This window comes from Bombina bombina, chromosome 5 (assembly GCF_027579735.1).
Source record: "Bombina bombina isolate aBomBom1 chromosome 5, aBomBom1.pri, whole genome shotgun sequence".
Lineage (NCBI taxonomy): Eukaryota > Metazoa > Chordata > Amphibia > Anura > Bombinatoridae > Bombina > Bombina bombina.
In genome coordinates this window covers 693048950-693071179 of record NC_069503.1, presented here as the reverse complement: position 1 = coordinate 693071179, position 22230 = coordinate 693048950, and the positions used below count along the sequence as shown (strand labels likewise).

The window sequence follows — 22230 nt, the reverse complement described above, 5'->3', positions numbered from 1 at the left end:
GGGGATTTCAACCTCCTGCTGCAAAACAACTTCTCGAACTCACTTCCTCTTATGGTCTGTCACTATGTTCTGACTCTCCCACTCATAAAGATGGACGCTCCCTCTTCTTTCTTCCATCTCCTCCTTTTCCTGCCCTGACTAATCTATCTGTCACTATAATACCACTTTTACAGCGGTCCTTGACAATTTGGCACCTGCTACCATAGCCATAAAGTCACATACTCATCCTCAGCCCTGGCATACTCCTCTGACAACATACCTAAGTAGATGTCCCCGCACTGCTGAGCGACATTGCAGACAATCCCATTGTTCAGCTGACTTCCTTCATTACAAGTTCATCTTAAACTCCTACTATTCTGCCCTTAACCTCTCCAAGCAGGACTACTTTTCTACTCTTATCTCTACTCTTTCGTCAAACCCAAAATGTCTGTTCTCCACTTTTAACATCCTTCTCCGCCCACCTCCTATTTCCACTTCTCTCTCAGCTCAATATTTTGCCAAACACTTCACCAACAAAATAGATTACATCAGAAACAAAATAATCTCCAAACACACTACCAGTCTCCAACCCCCTCAACCAATAACCGATGTCCAAAACCTGCAAATCCACAGACTCACCTTTTTTTGCTCCCGCTACTGAGGAATAAGTTTCTGCCCTTATATCCTCCTCTCACCTCACTACTTGTCCCCTTGATCCCATCCCCTCATAATTACTGCCCTCCCTCTCTCCTACTCTTTTTTTTTTTTTTTTTAAATCTTTTTATTGAATTTTTCGTGTATATATACATTATAAGAATAAATGAAACATAATTTCTTAAGCAGGGTACTTTCCTGCGTAAATACAACAATATCATATGCATTTTCCATAAAACAAAAATTAAACATGTGTGATAAAAAAAGGAAAAGAGAAAAAATTATAAAGCAAAAAACCCATAAACCCTCAAAAGAAAACACATAAACAACACATGAAGAAATAAAAAAAGCTTATCTTATTCAGCCCAGAAGATAAATAATTAGCTTATCTATATGTCCCTTAGAATTCAAGTGTTGGGAGGGGTAGGGTCTTCACATATTCTCCTTAACCAATTTAAGTTATCTATATCCATGTTTTCCATGCAGCCGGTAGTTTACCGTCAGTTATCCATTGTCTAATTAGTTTTAATTTTAAGAGTGGTGTTATAATCTGTAGTTGTACTAACCCAGGTTGTGATTCAATTACCTTTAGCCACTTGTATAGATACAATTTGAGCTTTCTCTGTGAATTTGTTTTAATGCTATATTGTTCCATTATCATCTGATTTATCATTTCTGTTTTGAATTTAGCAACACTTGGTCCCAGAGGGGATTTCCACTTAGCTAGTATCAATATACGTCCTTGAAGGATTGCCGTATTAATCAATTTCATATTACTCAGTTGGCCCTGTATTCCATACAGGAATATTATCTGTTTACTGTTAAGTTGGCACTTGGCACCTTGGTTCAAGAATCGTGTTTAACCAGTATTGTACTTTTAACCAAAACTGTATTATTTTTGGGCATGCCCATAGACAATGTTCCAGATCTGCTGATCTGGATCCGCATTTAGCACATACTATAGAGTCATTCTTGAACCAGTATGCCAATCTGCTAGGTGTAATATATAGCTGGTTTAATATTTTAAGTGTGCTTCCCTCCAGGAAGTTATATTAGTGACTTCAGTAATCCTCTTAAAACTAGAAGTAACCTCTAAAAGTGTAAGATTCCCAAATATTTTAACCCATTTCCCATGTACTATTTGTGCATGTATCTCGGATTTGTACGTCATATAAAAATTATATATCTTACTGACTGCATATTTTTTTTGAGCTAGTGAGTTAATTACGTCCTCTAGTACTCCCATGCTCCAGTCAGCCCCATGTTTATTTTGTAGGTCGAAGAATAAGTGTCTAATTTGCAGGTATGCGTAGAATCCTTTTTTCGATAGATTATATTCTCTACTCAGTGTTTCAAATGATTTACATGTGTTTAGTACCTTATCATGCAGTTGTATCATATAACTCAAGCCTTGTTCTTCCCATTTTTTAAATATACCTACCCTTATACATCCTGGTTTAAAGTTAGGATTTCCCATAATTGGTAGGTAACGTGAAACTCTTGTGTTCTTTCCCAGCATTTTACCAAATTTGTGCCATGCGATTATCACATTACTAATTACTGTGAGTTTTGCTATTCCTTTTGGGATTTTCGTGTATTCACAGTGAAGTAGTGCTTTCAAAGAATAGGGTTCACATATAGCACTATCTAATTGGACATATGTTACATAATTATCTTCTTTTATCCAATCTATAGCATATTTAGCTAAGGTTGCCAAATTATAAATCCTTAGATTTGGGAGTGCTAATCCACCTGCCCTACTTGGTAGAGATAATATTTCATTTGAGCATCTACTTTTTTTCCCCTGCCATATCAATAAGGCACACATTCTATTAAACTTCACGATATCTTTTTGCTTAATAATTAAAGGTGTATTTTGCATTACATAGTAAATGCAAGGGAAGATAATTGTTTTTATCAACATTATTCTGGCTAAGATTGAGATAGGTAAGGTTATCCATTTTTTGCAATCTGTTATACATTTATCTAGACATGTCGTGATGTTTCTACTATACCATTGTCTAGGATTTTTAGTTAAGAAGATGCCCAAATACTTCATACATTCCACTTCCCTGAATGGACATTCTCCTCTTTTATATTTTGGATCAGATATCCACATGATTTCTGATTTGCTTATATTGATCTTATATCCTGAGAAGGAACTAAATCTATTAACTATTGTTAAGAATTGCTTAATGCTCTGCTTCGTGTCTTTAAGAAAGATTAATAGGTCGTCCGCAAACAGTGATAACACCATTTTGTGTTGTTGTATATTCACGCCCTCTAGTTCTTGCCTTAACATAATAGCTAATGGCTCTATGGCCAAATTAAACAGAAGTGGCGATAGTGGGCAACCCTGCCTCGTTCCCCTTTTTAGATGAATATTTGGAGTTAGTTCATCATTTACTATAATATTGGAGATGGGGTCCTTGTAAATTAATTCTATTAATGTCCTTAAGTTACCCCTTATCCCAAATTTATCCAATACTGTAAAAAGGTGGTCCCATGTTATCGAGTCGAAAGCCTTTTCGGCATCGACTGAGAGGACTGCAATATCTGTTTCTCTTCCCCTTATATCTTGGTCCAACCTCTGCCTGAAATAATTGATTATTGTAAATATTCTACGTGTATTCTTTGCAGGGTTACGTCCTTCCATAAACCCTGCTTGGTCCGTATGTATTAATTTCTGCATAACCCTTTTGATTCTATTTGCAATAATAGTTGTTAATATTTTATAATCATTATTTAATAATGAAATTGGGCGATATGATGCAGGATCTTCTGGATCCCTATCTTTCTTTCTTATTAAGGTTATAGAAGATGTCGCGAAATATTTAGAATTCATTTCTCCTTTCATAAAGTAGCTATTGTATAGACTCGTGAGTATTGGTGATACTTCTTTCGACATCATTTGATAAAATTCTGTCGGTAGCATGTCTGGCCCTGGTGCTTTGTTTATCTTGGATTTGTTAATGGTGTCCACTACTTCCTTTTCTGTTATGGGTTGGTTTAAATATTCATTATCTTCCTCTGTTAATTTGGTTAAGACTAATTTCTCCCAGAATGTATTTTTATTTTCTATATCAACCTTGCTACTTGTATATAGTTGGTGGAAATATTCATATATTACTTGTTTGATTTCTTTATTAGTAGTCACTCTCCTTGAGCCTATCTTAATTGCTGGTATATAGTTTTTTGTTTATTAGTTTTGATAAGTCTGGCCAAATATTTAGCCGATCTTCCGTAGTTCCCTCCATACAGGGTTCTAACTTTCTTATCTTGCTGGATTACACTCTGTTTCAAAAACACATCCCTTTCCTGTTTACTAATTACGTATTTCTTCCAGAGTCTAGAGCTGGGGTTGTTTAAATATGCTCTATAGCTATTCTTGAGTTGATTTGATAACTGTAAGTTTCTTTCCTGAGTTTTTTTTTTCCCCTTGCATATATAGGCCTTAATAATGCCCCTTAGGAATGCCTTGGCTGCTTCCCAATAAATATCCCATTTACCCAAATATGCTTTATTGAAATGTTGGTATTCTTTAAATTTCTCACCAACATGGTTTCTAAAATGGGTACTTTCCGTCAAAAATCTAGGGAAGCTAAATCTATTAATACTGAATTTTGTTCCGAGTATATTTTGCCACTCCAGGGATATGATTGCGTGATCTGATATAACAATCTCTTTAATCTCCGTATAGGAGTCTAATCCCATTAAATTATCTGATAATAGAAAGAGGTCTATCCTAGAGAGAGTACTATGTGTCCTAGAGACACAAGTAAAAGCTTGTAGATCAGGGTTCTGAATCCTCCATATGTCTCTTAGTTTAAGGGCTTTACAGAATCCGTTAAAAATTTTGGTTTCTCTTTTAATTTCTCTAGTATTACTACATCTCATTCTGTCTATTATTGGCGATGGTGTTAAATTGAAGTCACCTCCTACGATTATATTCTTTCCTATATATTTAATGAGTTTATTGTTTAACTCATCCCAAAAATCATTTTCTAATTTATTTGGCCCATAAATATTACAAAGTACCAAATTTAATCCATTTATTTGTATTTCTGCTATAAAATATCTTGCTTGCTTATCTGCTTCTTGGGATATAACTTTATATGGCATATTTTTATTAAAAAGTATTGCTACTCCTCTCTTCCTTCCACAGTAAGGGGTAGCTAATACCTCCCCCACCCATCTACTTTTCAGTTTTATTATTTCATTTTGGTTAAGGTATGTTTCTTGCAGAAGTACTATGCTCGGTTTCATTTGGCCCAGCTGCTTTAAAATCATTTTCCTTTTTATTGGTGACGTTATGCCACCTAGATTCCAAGATAGAATTTTTATGTTATTTGCCATTCCTACTACATTTTACTTTGTTATACTTCTGGATATTTCTCTTAAATGTTATATAACATAATCTCATAATCTGAATATGAAGACCCTCTCCCCCCCACCAAAACTTTAAAAAGAGAAGAAAAAGAAAAGAAAAAACAAAAACCTTTCTTTTCTTTACAGACAGAGCTGCTAATCAATACCATGTTCTTTACAAAAATCTTGAGCTTCTCTCACCGTAAGCAGATTCTTTATTCTACCGTTACTCTCAATGCATATTTTAGCTGGATATACCATCTTAGCTGCCCATTTAGCTTTAATTAATTTTGTGCAGAACGGAGCCATCTCCCTTCTCTTTCTACTGGTTTCTGCCGAGAAATCTTGGAACAATAGGACTCTACTTTGCTCTATAATTAGTTCTTGTTTCTTACGGAATTGGCGTAGCATATTAACTTTATCTTGGAAGTCAAGTACTTTTATCAATATTGGTCTAGGTCTCTGTTGTCCCTGCTCCGTTCTTCTAGACCCTATCCTATGGGCTCTTTCAATTTTAATAGGCAGCATTTCGGGAGGGAACCCTAGCTGTTGGGGGAGTGTCTTAGATGCAAAAAATAGAAGATCATTATATTCGTTAACCTCTGGTAGTCCAATAACCTTAATATTGTTTCTACGGGTTCTATCCTCGAGATCTTCTAACTTGTTTTGTATGAGGGAAATCTGTTTACTCTGTGTAGCTGCATTTTGATCCATATTATACACTTGATCTTCCAATGTGGATATACGAGTTTCAGCCTCTGTAAGTCTATTAGCATACTGTCTGATCTCATTAGAGAGGTTAGTAATTTCTTGTTTAATATTATTGAACTGTGGTAGCATAATGTCAGAGATTTGCTGTATTAATTGCTGTGATTCTACAGTATTTATAGGTGATTCATCAAGTGTTGTTTCTAATGTGGATTCACCACTTTTATTACTCTGTTTTTTATCTTTTGTTTTGGGTGGCATGGCTCGAGATCTAGATTTCATATATTTTTCCATAGGTCTGTATACTTTTCTGTGTTTGTGAATTATCAACTCCTAAAGTGTGTATACTATACGTGAGTAGCGTATGCCTAGTTGCATAGGCTTAGCATTTAATGTGTGAGTGCTTGGGGCCTTATATTCAGGCCTCTTACTATGAGTGCACTTCTTGTGCAAATTATTACTTTGTGTACTTATCCAAAAAAAAAAAAAAAAGAAAAAAGAACAAAAATATATGCAATACCTTTCAATGTATTGCTTGTGTACACTCTCCTACTTAGTGCATCTCCCCCCACTGGGGTGTGATTAACCCTTCACCTACTGCTCTTTTATGCAGAGCTAGTTTACTCAAACTAACCTCATGTGTTTAAAATAATAACCAATTTTCGTGATCAGTTTGGTGCATATACAATCTGGTTACAAGAGTATACTTATCCTTGCAACCGTGCAGAATAAACAATCAAAAATCAAAACAGTTTTAAACTTCACATCAACATGTGTCTACTTAAATATCCTATCAGATAAGACTTTCAGACCAATGTTAGATAAATATTATCAGCCACCCCTACAAGGGTAGTTCCCTTCCTCCTTTTAACTGTTAATTTTTCAAATGATAACATTTAATGAACCGTATTAAACTTTAAATGTCCAGACGTTATTACATAGTTCTTGCTCTTTCAGTCCTTATTTTTTATGTTCTAAACTTTAAATGACTTCAGTGTGATTCCAATTATCTCTGCTGTCTCTTTTTGTGTTGTTGCTTAACTATCTTTTTGAGATTAAGGCAGTTCTTATAACAGCATACAACACTATATTTATGTCCCCACAATGATCCGGGATAGTCTCTCCTTCTCAATTGGATCCTGATTTTCAGTATATACTGCTTCTTATGTCCTTATTTTAATTTTAGGGGTTAACAATTATTTCTCTCAACCCTCTTTGCAAAGTATTTAAAATAGTCCTGTCTTTTGTGCAGAGATGGGGCTATAATAATAGGAGAGAGGGCAGCTGCTGTTATTTTTTGGGGTGTTAGGCTTATATTTTTAGAAGGTATTTTCCTTTCCCCTGCTAGTTACCACTTGTAAGAATTTCTTCAAAGTCTTAACTGTGTTGTTCTTGTGGTATCACTTAGATAATTCAGGGGTGCAGTAGCCTTGTTTGATCTATTTTTAACTCTATGTCTTGTTATACTGCATCCCTTTAACTTTTGTGTGCCCCTCTTCCTCCTTTGTCTTATCTATTACTAGATAGCTGCCCACTCTAACATTCACAGACTTTTAACTTTATCATAGCCCTTTTAATACTTGCGTTTGGCTTGACCCATATCCGATGTCCTTCTTAGGTACTGTGCAGCTTATCTTGTGCTCCAGCTATCTTCCTCCAGCTACTATGCAGCTTATCTTATGTTCCGGTTGATTTCCTCCAAGCAGGCTTGTTTTAATTGGCTCAAAAGTAGCCACTCTTGTTTGTTACCGCACCTCCGCTCTTCCGCTTCTTATGTCAGGGTCCTCGGTGGGACTTCGGTGTATCCCAACGCACCTACGCGCCGTCTGGGCCTTACACCTCTTCTTCGGTCTGTATGCGGTGTGCCGAGCCCCACTTCCTGTACTTGGCTCGTTGTGTTGGGCCGCGACCGCGGCTATCCGGTCTTGCCTCTGCTCGACTTCTTGCGCTGTGTGTCACCCGGTCAATCCTGGGTCTGGTGTCCAGCCTGTGACTGTATCTCACCCGGCAAGGACTAATGCGCAGCGGTTGTTGTTACAAGCTCCGTTGGACATGGAGCGTGCATTCAGCAGTGTTTCTGCAGTCTCCGCCTCCGGAAGTAAAAAAAAAAAACCTCTCCTACTCTTACTCCTATCCTCATACATATTTTTAATCTCTCCCTCAGCACTGGTATATTTCCCTCATCCCTTAAACATGCACTATTTACATCTATCCTCAAAAAATCTTCTCTTGATCCATCATCCTGATTCAACTACCGCCCTATTTCCCTACTCCCCCTCACTTAAAAATTTCTGGAAAGGCTCATATATACACGTTTATCCCATTTCCTCACATTAAACTCCCTCCTTGATCCATTGCAATGTGGATTTTGCCCACAACGCTTCACAGAGACTGCAATCATTAAGGTTACTAATGACCTAATTACAGCAAAATCTAAAGGCCATTTTTCCTTTGTTAATCCTTCTTGACCTGTCTGCAGCTTTTGATACGGTTGACCACACTCTCTTGCTCCAAACTCTCCAATCTTTCAGCATCTATGACACAGCTCTCTCGTTGCTCTCCTCTTACCTGTCTAACTGGACCTTTAATGTTACCTTCTGTGGCACATCTTCTGACCCTTTACAACTTTCTGTAATGGCTCTCTCTTTGGTCACCTTCTCTTCTCAATTTGTACATCATCCTTAGGTTCCTTAATACAGTCCCATGGGTTTCAATACCATTTGTATGCTGATGATACCCAGCCCTACATCTCTGCATCAGATCTATCCCCTTCCTTACTAACTCGTGTCACTAACTGTCTTTCTGATATTTCATCCTGAATGTTCTGTCACTACCTTAAGCTAAATCTCTCAAAAACTGAGCTCCTTATTTCCCCCCTTCTTCCAAAATCCCTACCCCCCAACTTTCTCTAAATGTTGATAATAACATCATTACCCCAACCCCGAAATGAACATACACAAGACACTAAAGCTTGCCAAAAAAGAGCGTCACATGTTAGGGGTAATAATATATACAAAATATAACTCTCTATATACAGTGCATAAATAAAATCCTATGATGAATCACTCAATAAATCTATAAATATAACAGACCATCTACAGGTGACTGTAACTAGAAATGTGCCAGGAATATATGTATGTATATGCATAGGCAAAATACAGTATCATAAACCCGCATGAAAAGGATATTTTTGTATAAAGCTCACAAATTCTTGGTCAGAGTGTACAGTCCTTACTGCTGTTCCTTCAAAGACTCACGGGTTGGAAGGGGTGGTACTAGGAAAAAAGTAAAGGGAAAAAAACAGGAGTGCAAAAGGCTGATCTAAGTGTAGTGTATAAACATATGAAATATGGGTGAGAGAGTGAGCGCTAAACGCTAAAAAGATTAAAAGCAATGCAATTTATTGTGACAATACAATTATGCAAAATTCATAAAATACAGTTACACAAATAACAATGGCTAAATGCTACATGGATCCATGTTCAGTCTATAAAATTGTAGTACACGTGCTATACTAAGGAGATGATATACAAAATGGTATGCACAGCAAAAGGTAAAACAATACAAAGGTCAAATACAAATACAGGGTAAATATCCAATCCAGTGATATATGTGGCAATCAAAAAATGACTGGATGTGAGTAAAAAATAGTGACACAATAGAAAAAAGTGTGTCCAATATATGCAAATAAATGAAGTTCAAAGTATCTAATGATAAATATCCAAAACGCTGCTATATGATGATCAGTCTGCCTTAAAAGTGTCGTGAAGGAGTGGTAGGTGTGTAAGGTAAAAAATATACCGTAAAAAAATACAAAAAGTGCAAATGTCCAAATATCCAAAACAGTCAATGCAAAAGGCTGGTTAAAAAAGGTGGGTCCTATCAGTGCAGTGATAATCAAAAACAAAAGTGGAAAAAATAATAAAAGATAAAAATTTAAAAAATACAAAAACGAAAATAAAAATACAAAATCAAGGAATATTCTTAACCTGCAGTTAAACAAGAAAAAACAATAGTGCAATAACGTTTATACACTATAGAAAATAATAGGAAATAAGCTCACCAGTATGTTAACGTGTTTCGGCCTTTTCCAGACCTTTTAATAGCATACAATAAAAACACACACTCTGTACCCTCAAACATATGAGGTATCTTAACAGCACATCTGTAGGAAAACAGCACAGTTTGGTCTCCCTTTTCAGTAGCCCAGAGTCTCAGTCTGCTGGTCAAATCTCCTGGTATGTGTGTATCTGCAGAAACGTCTTTAGTGCTTATGTACTGTGCTGTTTACTTACAGATGTGCTGTTAACATACCTCATATGTTTGAGAGTACAGAATGTGAGTGTTTTTTATTGTGTGCTATTAAAAGGTGTTTTCATGCTACACTTAGATCAGCCTTTTGCGCTCCTGTTTTCTTCCTTTTGCTATTTATTACCCCAACCTCTTTCACTCCTCACATCTAATCTTTGGCCAATTCTTGCCGCCTCCACCTTAAAAACATCTTCAAAATTCACCACTTCCTCATGCAAGACACAACTAAGACTTTAATCCACTCTCGAATCATTTCCTTCCTTGAGTATTGCAACTCCATCCTCTCCGGCCTCCCTAGCTGCAATCTATCTCATTTACAAGCCTTAATAAATGCCTCTGCCAGGCTGATCTTCCTTACAAGTCGCTCCACATCTGCCAGTCCCTTCACTAGTTTCCTCTAACCTCCAGAATAAAACATAAAATCCTGACTCTAACTTTTAAAGCTCTTAATAACACGGCTCCACCCTATATCTCAGACCTAGTCTCCAGATACTCGCCCTCCCGTTCCCTTCGCTCTGCTCATTACCTCCTTCTCTCCTCCTCTCTTGTTACCTCCTCACATTTCCATCTACAAGACTTCTCCAGACTGGCCTCTATTTTGTGGAACTCTCTGCCTCGCTCTACATGACTCTTCCCTAGTTTTCAAACTTTCAATTGCTCCTTAAAGACTCTACTGTTAAGGGATGCATATAATATGCACTAATATTTTCCTATTTTAGTTCCTCTCCTCCTTTAGTTATCCCCTTGAACCCCCTTAGCATGTAATCCTACAAGCCTACCTGCATTGTAGATCACTTTCATGAGAGATGATTTACAACAGTAAAACACTTGGCAGGGCCCTCTATCCCATTGTCTCTCATAACTGTCACCTTGCATATTAGACCCATGTCTTTAGCGCTGCGGAACCTGTTGGGGCTCTGACGATAATAATAATTACACAGGCTGATGAGCAATAAGCAGTTAATCTTAATTTAAATGTGAACTTTAATAGCTTCTGTATTTTATTGCATTTCAGTGTTTTGCCATTTAATTAAAAAAACTATTTACAAAATACAGTGACAGAAGGATGTTAATTTTTTTTAAATGTTTTTATAATTCAATTTGGACATTATACTTGTAAGTTTTGGGTAGGGTTGCACCGATACCGATACTAGTATCGGTATCGGTACCGATACCAAGTATTTGCATGAGTACTTGTACTCGTCCAAATGCACCGATACTTAAACTGATACCTCCACTTCCTACCCATATGCTATCTTGTGGCGTTTTTTTTAAAACTGCATGTTCCCATTTAATTTTAAGCTGAAGTGGAGACTAAACTAAAAATTGTTTACTACTGTTCTGCCAATACAAATTGCTGTTATTTGTATTATTGTAGGAGAGATCACTGTACCCCGTTCAGACAAACCCCTGAAGTACTGGTCAGTTAATAAACTGAGATTTCCAGCTCTGGCTAAAATGGTCCAAAAATATCTTTCTGCCCCATGCAGTAGTGTGGAAAGTGAAAGACTGTTCAACTTAGAGTCAAACCTCCTTACTGATAGCAAAAACAGACTTATAGCTGAACATGCAGAGAGGCTTCTGTTCTGTTCCTTAAAAAGAACTTGCCACTAACTTTTGAAAAATTATTCTAATTGCTAAATTGCCTTTTTACTGCTAGTTCTCATCTTGCAGAATGATGTTCAAAACATACTGTACTCTGAGGAACATCCATAGGTTACCTTATATAATTGCAGGAAGAGTACTCATGGCAAAAATTAAGTTAATTCCAATGAACACTCATCCTGCAATTATAGGACTAGATTTAGATTACATTTGATTGGTAAGCTTTATCAATGCTATGTTCACATTTCCAACTCCATAGACTTTAATGGAGTAGGGCATGTAATGAGAGCATTGGTAAAGCTTACCAGTCAAATGTAATTTAGCCCATAGTGTTGTTACCCATGATTAAACAGTGCACTGTTCTATTTTTTACTGTATTGCACTTTTGGTTGGTTGTGATTTTATATTTGTTATTTCTTGTTATTATTAATATATTTTATTGTAATATTTTTATTTATAAACATGTTCTGTGAACTTTATGACAAATAAAACTGTTTTATTATTTCATAATGTCTTTTACAGTCCTTCATAATTATAAAGAAGGAATCTTAAATAATTAGTCTGTATTGTGCTTGGTTAACTGTCACATGACATTAAAAAAAAAAAAGTATCGGTAATTGGTATCGGCGAGTATTTGAAAACAAGTATCGGTACTTGTACTCGGTCTTAAAAAAATGGTATCGGTGCAACCCTAGTTTTGGGGTATGGTTAATAACAAAAAGGGGATAGGCTGCTCATCCTTAAAATTTCAGGGCCTATTTTTTGTCCCAATCCCACCCTGAATGGTAGTAATCAGAAAGAGAAATACAGTAAACAGAGGGACTTCTGAAACTTTTGAAATATATATCTAGAATTTGGCATTCTGTTATAAAATTAATTTATTTCAAATTAATGCATTGAAGGAGCAAAATGTTATGAACCATTAGCCCTTTCATCAGACTGACTTTCATCAGATCAATTATAGATCCTGTCCACAGTACAAAAAATAAAGAGTAAAGACATAACAAGGATAGGCAGAGTGAGACTGGATGATTTGGGGGCTATGTTCACCAGAGTCCTAAAATTCTTATTAATATTTTCAGATAAAAAGGTTGGAGAGTAACTTAAATTGAGTGCTAATTATGGGTTTGGTCTATTGGGAATATTGATTTTCCAGCTTGGAGAATTGATCTTGTGTGTTTTAAATTTTCTGATCAATTCAGTGTAGGAGAGCCTCTTTTTCATTCTTACATTCAGGAGAGAATTATGTAATGACGGGCAAACATAGTCCCAATCTCTGACACTATTTTAGCTGTTAAAAGATCCATAAGTAACATATCTTTAAAAACTAGCAACTTCAAGGACAGCTAATGCAATGTAATAACCAAGTTCAAGTCTAATAAAACAGGACAAATTATTTCCAAAATAAAAAAGCAGGGCAAAATATCAGGGTGAAGAGCTATCTTTCAATAAAGAAACAATTTCAGGAAGTTGTCACTTCCTATTTCTATACTATCACAAAGAAACTCCAAAAATATATATTTTCACATCATTTTCCCCTGTTTTCTATGACCAACAATTCAGTAACCAGTCTGTCAGTGCCAGCACTTTAATTAGTTTCACGTTGTAAATGTACCCTGAGACTGAATATTAAGTAACCGAAGAAAGACCAGATCTTAGAATAATGTCCTTTCATTCTTGACCAGGCTTGAGCCAGACTATTCTGATTTTCATATTTGACCTTTAAAATCAATCAAATAATCATAGCAACGAAAGCAGAGCCATACTAGTATATGCATTTCCTCCATATTGAAAGGTCATTTTTAATCAGTACTACCTGTTGTACTTTCTGTCTGTACGTTTAAGCTAAATAATTAATTATGCAAATTATAATTAATTATGCAAATTATTTGATTGTCTCTTTGTGACTTTTTCGATAACCTAACATTAACAATGTTTTTTTTTCTTGCATGTGTAAAACCAATGTAGATGCAAACTCACAATACTGCTGAGCTAACAGATTGTTATATTTCCTCCTTAATATAGATGTATAAAGAAATGATCCTAGCACTGGATGCTGCTGCAAAAGATAAATCTGTTTTATCTGTCCTGACAGGTACTAGATGATATAACTTCAGGAACAAAAAAAGTGCCTTTTTGTGATGTTTTTAATTCAGTGCATTTATTTAATCTTCATAACTTTCTGCCCTAAAATAGTTAAATATTATATAAATACAGGTGGCCCTCGGTTTACAACGGTTCAATTTACGCCGTTTCAGAATAACAACCTTTTTTTCAGTCATGTGACTGCTATTAAAAAGCATTGAGAAGCAGAGCATTGATTAAAATAGCCAGTAGGTGGAGCTGTCCGCTTGTGTTGCAGCAAAGATATGCAAGCCAAGCAAGCTGAAATTAATTTCTGTAACTAGACCTGAGCTATCGAGCAGTTTTCAAAGGAACAAGATCTTCCTGTCTATAAATCAGTCCAGATTGAAATGCATAGAAATATGCAAGTAAAGTCTGTGTTGTGTGATTATTTTATTTGGTTTATAATGCTGTTTAGCATTTAAAGTCTTCATTTCAAAGCTTTAAAAATAATGTATTAGGTGTTACTTATGACAATTTTGAGAGGGGCCTGGAACCTAACTCCCTCACTTCCCATTGACTTACATTATAAACTGGGTTTCAATTTACAACGGTTTCGATTTGCAACCATTCCTTCTGAAACCTAACCCCGGGGTAAACTGAGGGCTACCTGTATTAGTAAATAACATACTATCAATCGTTAACAGTGCTGTATTTATAAGCTTGGCATGTGCAGTAATAAAGAACTCCAATGGTGTGTTTAAAATAGTTGTCTTTTAAAAAAGAATAATAATATTAATATCATGAATGTAAGCAAATGGAAAAACTATAAAAGTGTTATATTCCGGCTTTTTAAATCTTTATTTAAAAAATAGGAATGTAAAGCTTAGGAGCCTGCCCATTTAAGGTTCAGCACCCTGGAGAGCACTTGCTTATTGGTGGCTACATTTAGCCACCAATAAGCAAGCATAACCCAAAAATGGACCGTCTCCTAAGCTTAACATTCCTGCTTTTCAAATAAAGATACCAAAAAAAAAACAAAGAAAAATTGATAATAGGAGTAAATTAGAAAGTTGCCTAAAATGACATGCTCTGTCTGATTCATGAAAGCAAAACATTGGGTTTAGTATACATTTAAGTGCAATTTATCATACCAAAAGTGAAATAATAGAATTATTCCAGTTTTCTATTTTAATAGCATGGGGGGGGGGGGGGGAATATTCAGAAAACGGTTTGTCTGAGTTCATAAAACTCTCAGCCTTGGCCTAAGATAAAAAGAATAGAAGATTAAAAAAACTGGCCAGGGTAAGTTAAAACAGATAAAATCTTTCAGACTCTCTTATTTATACTTGAAAAGTAAATGTCCTTAAGAGAAATAAGTTCACAGGCTATACAAAGGGTGGGGGGGACAAGCGCTCCAAATAGAGCCGACCAAAATAATCAAATAATAATATAAATTGATAACCCAAGATAGGTGTAATAAAATGTTTAATAAACTGTACTGTGGGCACAATGAGATAATAAGATATTAATTAAAAAAAATGATGCCAGCATCTATAGAGCCAAAACTAATAAATCACAAACAAGGGTCTAATAACTAATATAATAACAGACTTAAATAAATTATCAATTGATAAAACAAGAGAAACTGTCATAACAAATAAACATGAGGAGTGATCGCTATAGATATTAGTGAGTACATACAACTAATATTAAAGTATGCAAAAAATGTCAGATATTTTTCTCTCTGTAACAAACCTACATTTTAGGCAAGATAAAGACAGCAGTACTTAGGCTATATGTATGGATGTTTGTTGTCTTCCGCTGTGCACAGACTCCGATGGAGAAGGATACAAAGGAGAGAACGCTCACTGTCCGTAAATGAGCAACTGTTATGGTGTATTCCATTTCGGATGACGTTGGGTCATGTGACTAGGTAACGTAGTCCGCTGGTCTTCAAACGATACTGTGTATCTTCCGTTGTAGCAAAGCTGTCTCTTGAGACAATTCTTGTAATATGCTTGTTTGGACTTACAATTAGATGCAAAAATCATTTCAGCTTCAAAACAGATGTTGTCCAAACACTTTTCTAGCAAGGTCAGCCAATCAGGTGATGAGGACGAAATAGGAATTATTCATATAGTTTGTTCGCTGATTTGGCAAAACAAACAATTAACCTGAATGACCTTAAAACACAGAATGGTAGGGGATCTACACACATAAACAGGAATTATTTATATGTCTAAACTCTGTTAGGATATAGAAATAGAGATGAACCTGTATGTTGAGTGATTTACCCCTCAATAATTCAAACAAGAGTAGTAAGCACAATCTACGCGTTTCATCAATAGATCTTTTTACCAGTATACATATATTACACCAATCTTGGGGTAACAAAAAACAAAAAAAATTAGAAAAGTGAATTTTATATATATAATCTTATATATATAATCAAATAATGAATAAAAATGAAAAATTAAAAAATATATACATAAAAAGTATATATTAAATAATAACTATAATAGCATAAATCGGGTATAGGAAAAAAAGTTGTATAATGTATATATCAAAATCTCCAAATTCAGATATGAAAAGTTTAATCTTTCATATATGTAAAAAGTACTATATCCTCCAGAATGATAGTCAAATGTTTTTGGTTACAATGTTGACCATATAATACCTATTTTTGTACAATGATAAGGGGCATTGTGTTATATATAGAGTTAGCCAGAACAATAATTGGTATATCTATATCAGGGATACTATATTGGACATTTGGAATGAGAGAACAAGGGTAAAAAAATGTAAGCACTTTATTTAGGTATACACCATATTATCTATGTGATGACTTACTAGAAAAAATGTTATAATGTATGTTACCTACATATATTATCTGAACTAAGAACTAGACCATTGGTTATATAATAGGGTCCCTCTATGTTTAAATAATAGGGTAACTAGTACATGTATGTGAATAGGAAATAAAACTAAGTGAAATAGGAAATAAATATGTGACGAAAAAAAGTGTATTTAGATAAAAAAAAAAACTATTAAGTCCCTGAGGGTGTAGTGTCTTGAAACTAAAAATGAGCTCAGCTTCTTTTTTAAGAAGTGTTTTTTTTTTTATATATTACCTCCCCTAATGTTGGGGTGAATTTTAAGGATTCCCCAAAATTGAAAACAACCTAAATCTCCTTGGTGTATATCTGTAAAGTGTTGATAGAGTACTGTTTTACTACTCTTATGTTCTATATTCCAAATATGTTCCCTGATCCTATCTCTCAAAAAACGACTTGTTTGTCCTATGTATATTAGATTACAAGAACATTTGATACAATATATGACGTTGGAATCACTGCATTTTCTGAAGTGTGTATTGCTATATATATATTGTTTTTGTTTTTTTTGGTTTGTTTTTATAATTTTAAATGCATATTTTATCACCATTATGTCTGACCATTATGTTAAAAGTTAGTTTAACCAGTTAAGGCTCATATATCTTTTTTTGTACTTTGTTTAATGGTTTATTCCCCTACATGAATACCTCTCTTATCTCTGTAATTTTCAACTTTACCTGAGTTTGCTTAAATGACCCTTAGCTCAAATGTCCAAAGACATACCCTCCCCATTCCTTTAAACTTTTGCAGGCCAATCTGACGCTAATATTTCTCTCTCCTTCAGCCTGATTTTAAAAGCATATCTACCCCAGTTCTAAAAGAAAATACAAACATTTATCTCAGCTGTTCCACTGCTATGCAAACAGGTAGCCTATGGAACATAGTTTCCCTCCCACCCCAAGCTCATTTCTTCATTTATAGATAGTCTCCCACACTACTTTATTTCTCATTAAATGACAGGTACAAACACTAATCAACACATCCTTCCTTTTACTTAACCCTATAGAATACATACCCTCTCTTCCTTTAAATAGCTACTTTATCACACATCAATAGTATTTTTTTTTCTTCCCTCCCCATCTACATACCTTATACCACTAACATGAATCCAAATATGACCATACTGTTACTCATGATAACTCTTCTCTCACTCCAATTTTGTTCCTATCATTACCACCATAAACACACACCTCAAACTGGAAAACACATTATCATACACCATGGCCTGCTCCGTTGCTGTAACTTATCTGCTGAGTGCTGGTGGAGGGTTATTAAAAATAACCCTCCTACGCCCACCTCACAAAATTATAAAGTATCACATTCACAATATGGCCAAACAAAAATTATTTCCAAATTCCTATTCCTTATGTTACCTTGCAAATGATGTAGAGTCTAACCCTGGTCCAGCAACAAATTCCATTCCTAGCCTTCCAGCTAAAAAAGGCCTCGCCTTTGTGCACTGTAATATCCGCAGCTTACTACCAAGAATCGATGCACTGCAAGCTTGGTGTTCACTTTACAAGCCCAAAATCATTGTGATCTCTGAATCGTGGCTAACCGCAAAAATACCTGACTCTGCCATTGCAATACATGGGTATTCATGCCATAGAAATGATAGAGCAAAGAGAGGAGGCGGCATTGTAATTTATGCTGACATTTCCATAAAGTACACCCCCTTGCAAAAATATAGCTCTTCTGCCACCTTTGTTTTCCTTTCTGGAAAAATTTAGATCCTGTGCAGTAAATCAATCATTGTTGCAGGAATCTACCGCCCACCTAGCTCCCCTGTGCATTCAATTTCTGACATAGCACATATCCTTAGTGAAACCATAGCTCAAAACCCAAAAAGTGAAATTTTGGTTTTTGGAGATTTTAATATTGATTGGCTGAATCCAAAAAATAATAGTTGTCGCTCGCTGTTTAAATCTTTGCAGCTAACGCAATTAATCTCCTCCCCCAACTCGCATAAACATCAAAAGTCATAATCACACCCTGCTCAACTGGATTCTCTCCACTTCTCCCGACCGAATCCAGGAGGCAGGTGTTCTCCCTAACAATTTCAATGACCACTGCTTAGTGTACTGCGTGCGCAAAATAAAGGCAACTAAATCCTCTCCCAAGGTTAAAATCACCAGATCCTTCAAAAATCTTTTCTAATTGACATCCAGAACCTCCCCTGGGCACAGATTAAACTTAATCCCTGATCTAGACTCTGCAGTTGAATTCTTTCAGTCTGAACTCCTACAAGTTTGGAATTGACATGCCTCGGGCTGCGTAAGGTGAGAGTAAAAGGAGCACACTTGAATTGGATCACAAATTCCTATTCCTTATGTTACTTGCCCTTGCAAATGACCTCATTCAAATGTACCAGTTTCGGAATTCATTGTGGTAAAAGTTCAAACATACAGGCTCTATGAACGATCACTGTGTATATAGAAAATGGCGAAATAAATGCTCTAAACAAACAAAATTGGCCAAGGCCCAATATTTCTGTGAAAATCTGAACAATAACATATCAAACCCTAGAAAGTTTTGGAAACTCATACAAAATCCTCCAATCCACTCCCAACCCCCCACTGTCAATGTGGACAACCATACGCTGCAACTCCCCTTAGAAGTAGCAAATGCCTTTAATAGTTATTTTGTCAGATGCTCCATCACCCTGATTGACAGACTAATAAATGACACGCATCCTGAAACTACAAATGTGGATCAGGCCCCACTAAATCAGCAAAGACCCAATATAGAGAAGTTCAATTTTAGACCTGTACCCATCAATGTCATTAAGAATCACCTTAATAATCTAAAAATGAAAAACCAGTCTGGACCTGATCAAATCCCAGCAATGCTGTTGAAGCTCAGTGCGCTGGCAATTGCTAAACCGGTCACAACCTTAATTAACAAATCCTTGGTGTCTGAATACATACCCAAACTTTGGAAAACTGCAAGAGTAGTGCCTATCCATAAAAGTGGGGAGTTAACCTTGGTTTCTAATTATCGCCCTATAACTTTGCTCCCAGTATTGTCAACAATGGGTCCATACGCAATTATGTGAGTACAGCCAATCGGAATTCGAGGGACGCCATCTTGGATGATGTCATTTAAAGGACCAGTCATTCGTCGGGTAGTCGTCGGTAGAGCTGGATGTTCCGCACCGGAGGTCTTCAAGATGGAGCCGCTCATCGCTGGAAGGATGAAGATAGAAGATGCCGCTTGGATGAAGATGTCTGCCGGTCCGGATGTCCTCTTCTGCCCGGATAGGATGAAGACTTCTGCCTGGCTTGAGGACCACTTGTGCCCGCATCGGATGAAGAGTTCGGCCCGGTTGGGTGAAGACGGTTCAAGGTAGGGTGATCTTCAATGGGGTAGTGTTAGGTTTATTTAAGGGGGGATTGGGTGGGTTTTAGAGTAGGGGTGTGTGGGTGGTGGGTTGTAATGTTGGGGGGGTCTTGAATTTTATTTTACAGGTAAAAGAGCTGATTAGTTTGGGGCAATGCCCCTCAAAAAGCCCTTTTAAGGGCTGGTAAAAGAGCTGATTACTTTTGTAATTTAGTATAGGGTAGGGAATTTTATTATTTTGGGGGGCTTTTTTATTTTATTAGGGGTCTTAGATAAGGTGTAATTAGATTAAAATTCTTGTAATATTTTATTATTTTTTGTAATTTAGTGTTTGTTTGTTTTTGTCTATAGTTTAGTTTATTTAATTGTATTTTAGTTTAGATAATTGTAGGTAATTTATTTAATTAATTTATTGATAGTGTAGTGTTAGGTGTAATTGTAAGTTAGGTTAGGATTTATTTTACAGGTAATTTTGTAATTATTTTAACTAGGTAGCTATTAAATAGTTATTAACTATTTAATAGCTATTCTACCTAGTTAAAATAAATACAAAGTTGCCTGTAAAAGAAAAATAAATCCTAAAATAGCTACAATGTAACTATTAGTTATATTGTAGCTATATTAGGGTTTATTTGATAGGTAAGTATTTAGTTTTAAATAGGAATAATTTATTTAATTATAGTAAATGTATTTAGTTTTATTTAAATTATATTTAACTTAGGGGGGTATTAGGGTTAGGGTTAGACTTAGGTTTAGGGGTTAATAACTTTATTATAGTAGCGGCGACGTTGGGGGCGGCAGATTAGGTGTTAATAATTGTAGGTAGGTGGCGGCGATGTTAGGGAGGGCAGATTAGGGGATAATAAAATTTATTATAGTGTTTGTGAGGCGGGAGTGCGGCGGTTTAGGGGTTAATACATTTATTATAGTGGCGGCGTTGTCCGGTCGGCAGATTAGGGGTTAATAAGTGTAGGTAGGTGGCGGCGGCGTGGGGGGGGGCAGATTAGGGGTTAATAAATATAATGTAGGTGGCGGCGATGTTGGGGGCAGCAGATTAGGGGTTCATAGGTATAATGTAGGTGGCGGCGATGTCCGGTCGGCAGATTAGGGGTTAAATAATTTTATTTTAGTGTTTGCGATGTGGGGGGGCCTCAGTTTAGGGGTTCATAGGTAGTTTATGGTAGTTAGTGTACTTTGTAGCACAGTAGTTAAGAGTTTTATGGGCTAACGCCGGAACATAAAGCTCTTAACTACTGACTTTTTTTAGGCGGTAGGAGTCTTGGCTGTACCGCTCACTTCTTCCAAGACTTGTAATACCAGCATTAGGCAAATCCCATAGAAGAGATAGGATACGCAATTGACGTAAGGGGATTTGCGGTAGCCAAAAGTAGCGGAAGAAAAGTGAGCGGTAGACCCTTTGCCTGACTCGTAATACCAGCGGGCGTTAAAAAGCAGCATTAGGACCCCTTAATTCTGCTTTTTAAGGCTAACGCAGAACTCTAAATCTAGGTGAATATGTCTCCATTTCTGACAGTGACTCCCTCCCTCTCCCAGTCACGTGTGGTGTACCCCAAGGTTCTATTCTCGGCCCCCTACTATTCACATTATTTATAAATGATCTGCCTAATGTCTGCAAATCCTCAACTGTACACATGTACGCAGAGGACACGGTAATCTATACAAACCATTCCGATCTGTCGCAGCTTGAAGCAGTGCTCCAAGACCACACAGAGGTAGAAAAGTGGATCTCAAGAAACAAACTCTTCCTAAACTCTGACAAAACTGTCACAATGATCTTTGGAACGGGACCTAAATTACACAAATTACAAAATTCCCATCTTCGCATCAAAACAAAATCCAATTGCACGCTGACCGCAGTCCCCTCTTTTAAATACTTAGGTATGTTGTTAGACCCCAATCTATCTTTTGGCCTCCACATAGAAAAACTTGCATCTAAACTTTATCCAAAACTAGGTGCCCTGTACAGAAACAAATCCTGCCTCAGGCCTAAAGTAAAGGAAAAGATTGTACAGCAAATGCTGATGCGTATCATGGATTACGGGGACGTAGTATATGCACCTGCACCGCAAACTCACCTTAATAAACTTAATACATTGTATAACTCGTTCTGCCGCTTTGTGCTACAATGTAACTACAGGACCCACCATTGCGACATGCTAAAAGAACTAAACTGGCTGTCGCTGAAATCCAGACGCACCCTCCATCTTTCCTACCTTGTGTTTAAGCGCCTTTCTGGGAAGCTTCCACCCTACCTGAGCAGAATGCTCTGCCCTGCTATTCCCAC

The 22230-nt window shown here is 36.3% G+C and overlaps 1 protein-coding gene across 2 annotated transcripts in view; it reads left to right on the top strand.

Moving 5' to 3' along the window:
• The window catches only part of LOC128659472 (enoyl-CoA delta isomerase 2), a 167179-nt gene that overhangs the window by 41747 nt on the left and 103202 nt on the right, over positions 1-22230 (top strand). For both annotated transcript variants that reach the window (XR_008402398.1, XM_053713095.1), the window contains exon 4: positions 13651-13720. Coding sequence is in view for 1 of the 2 variants with exons in the window: in XM_053713095.1 (XP_053569070.1) it covers positions 13651-13720 (70 nt within the window). In the remaining variant the exon portion in view is untranslated. The remainder of the gene's footprint in view (positions 1-13650; positions 13721-22230) is intronic.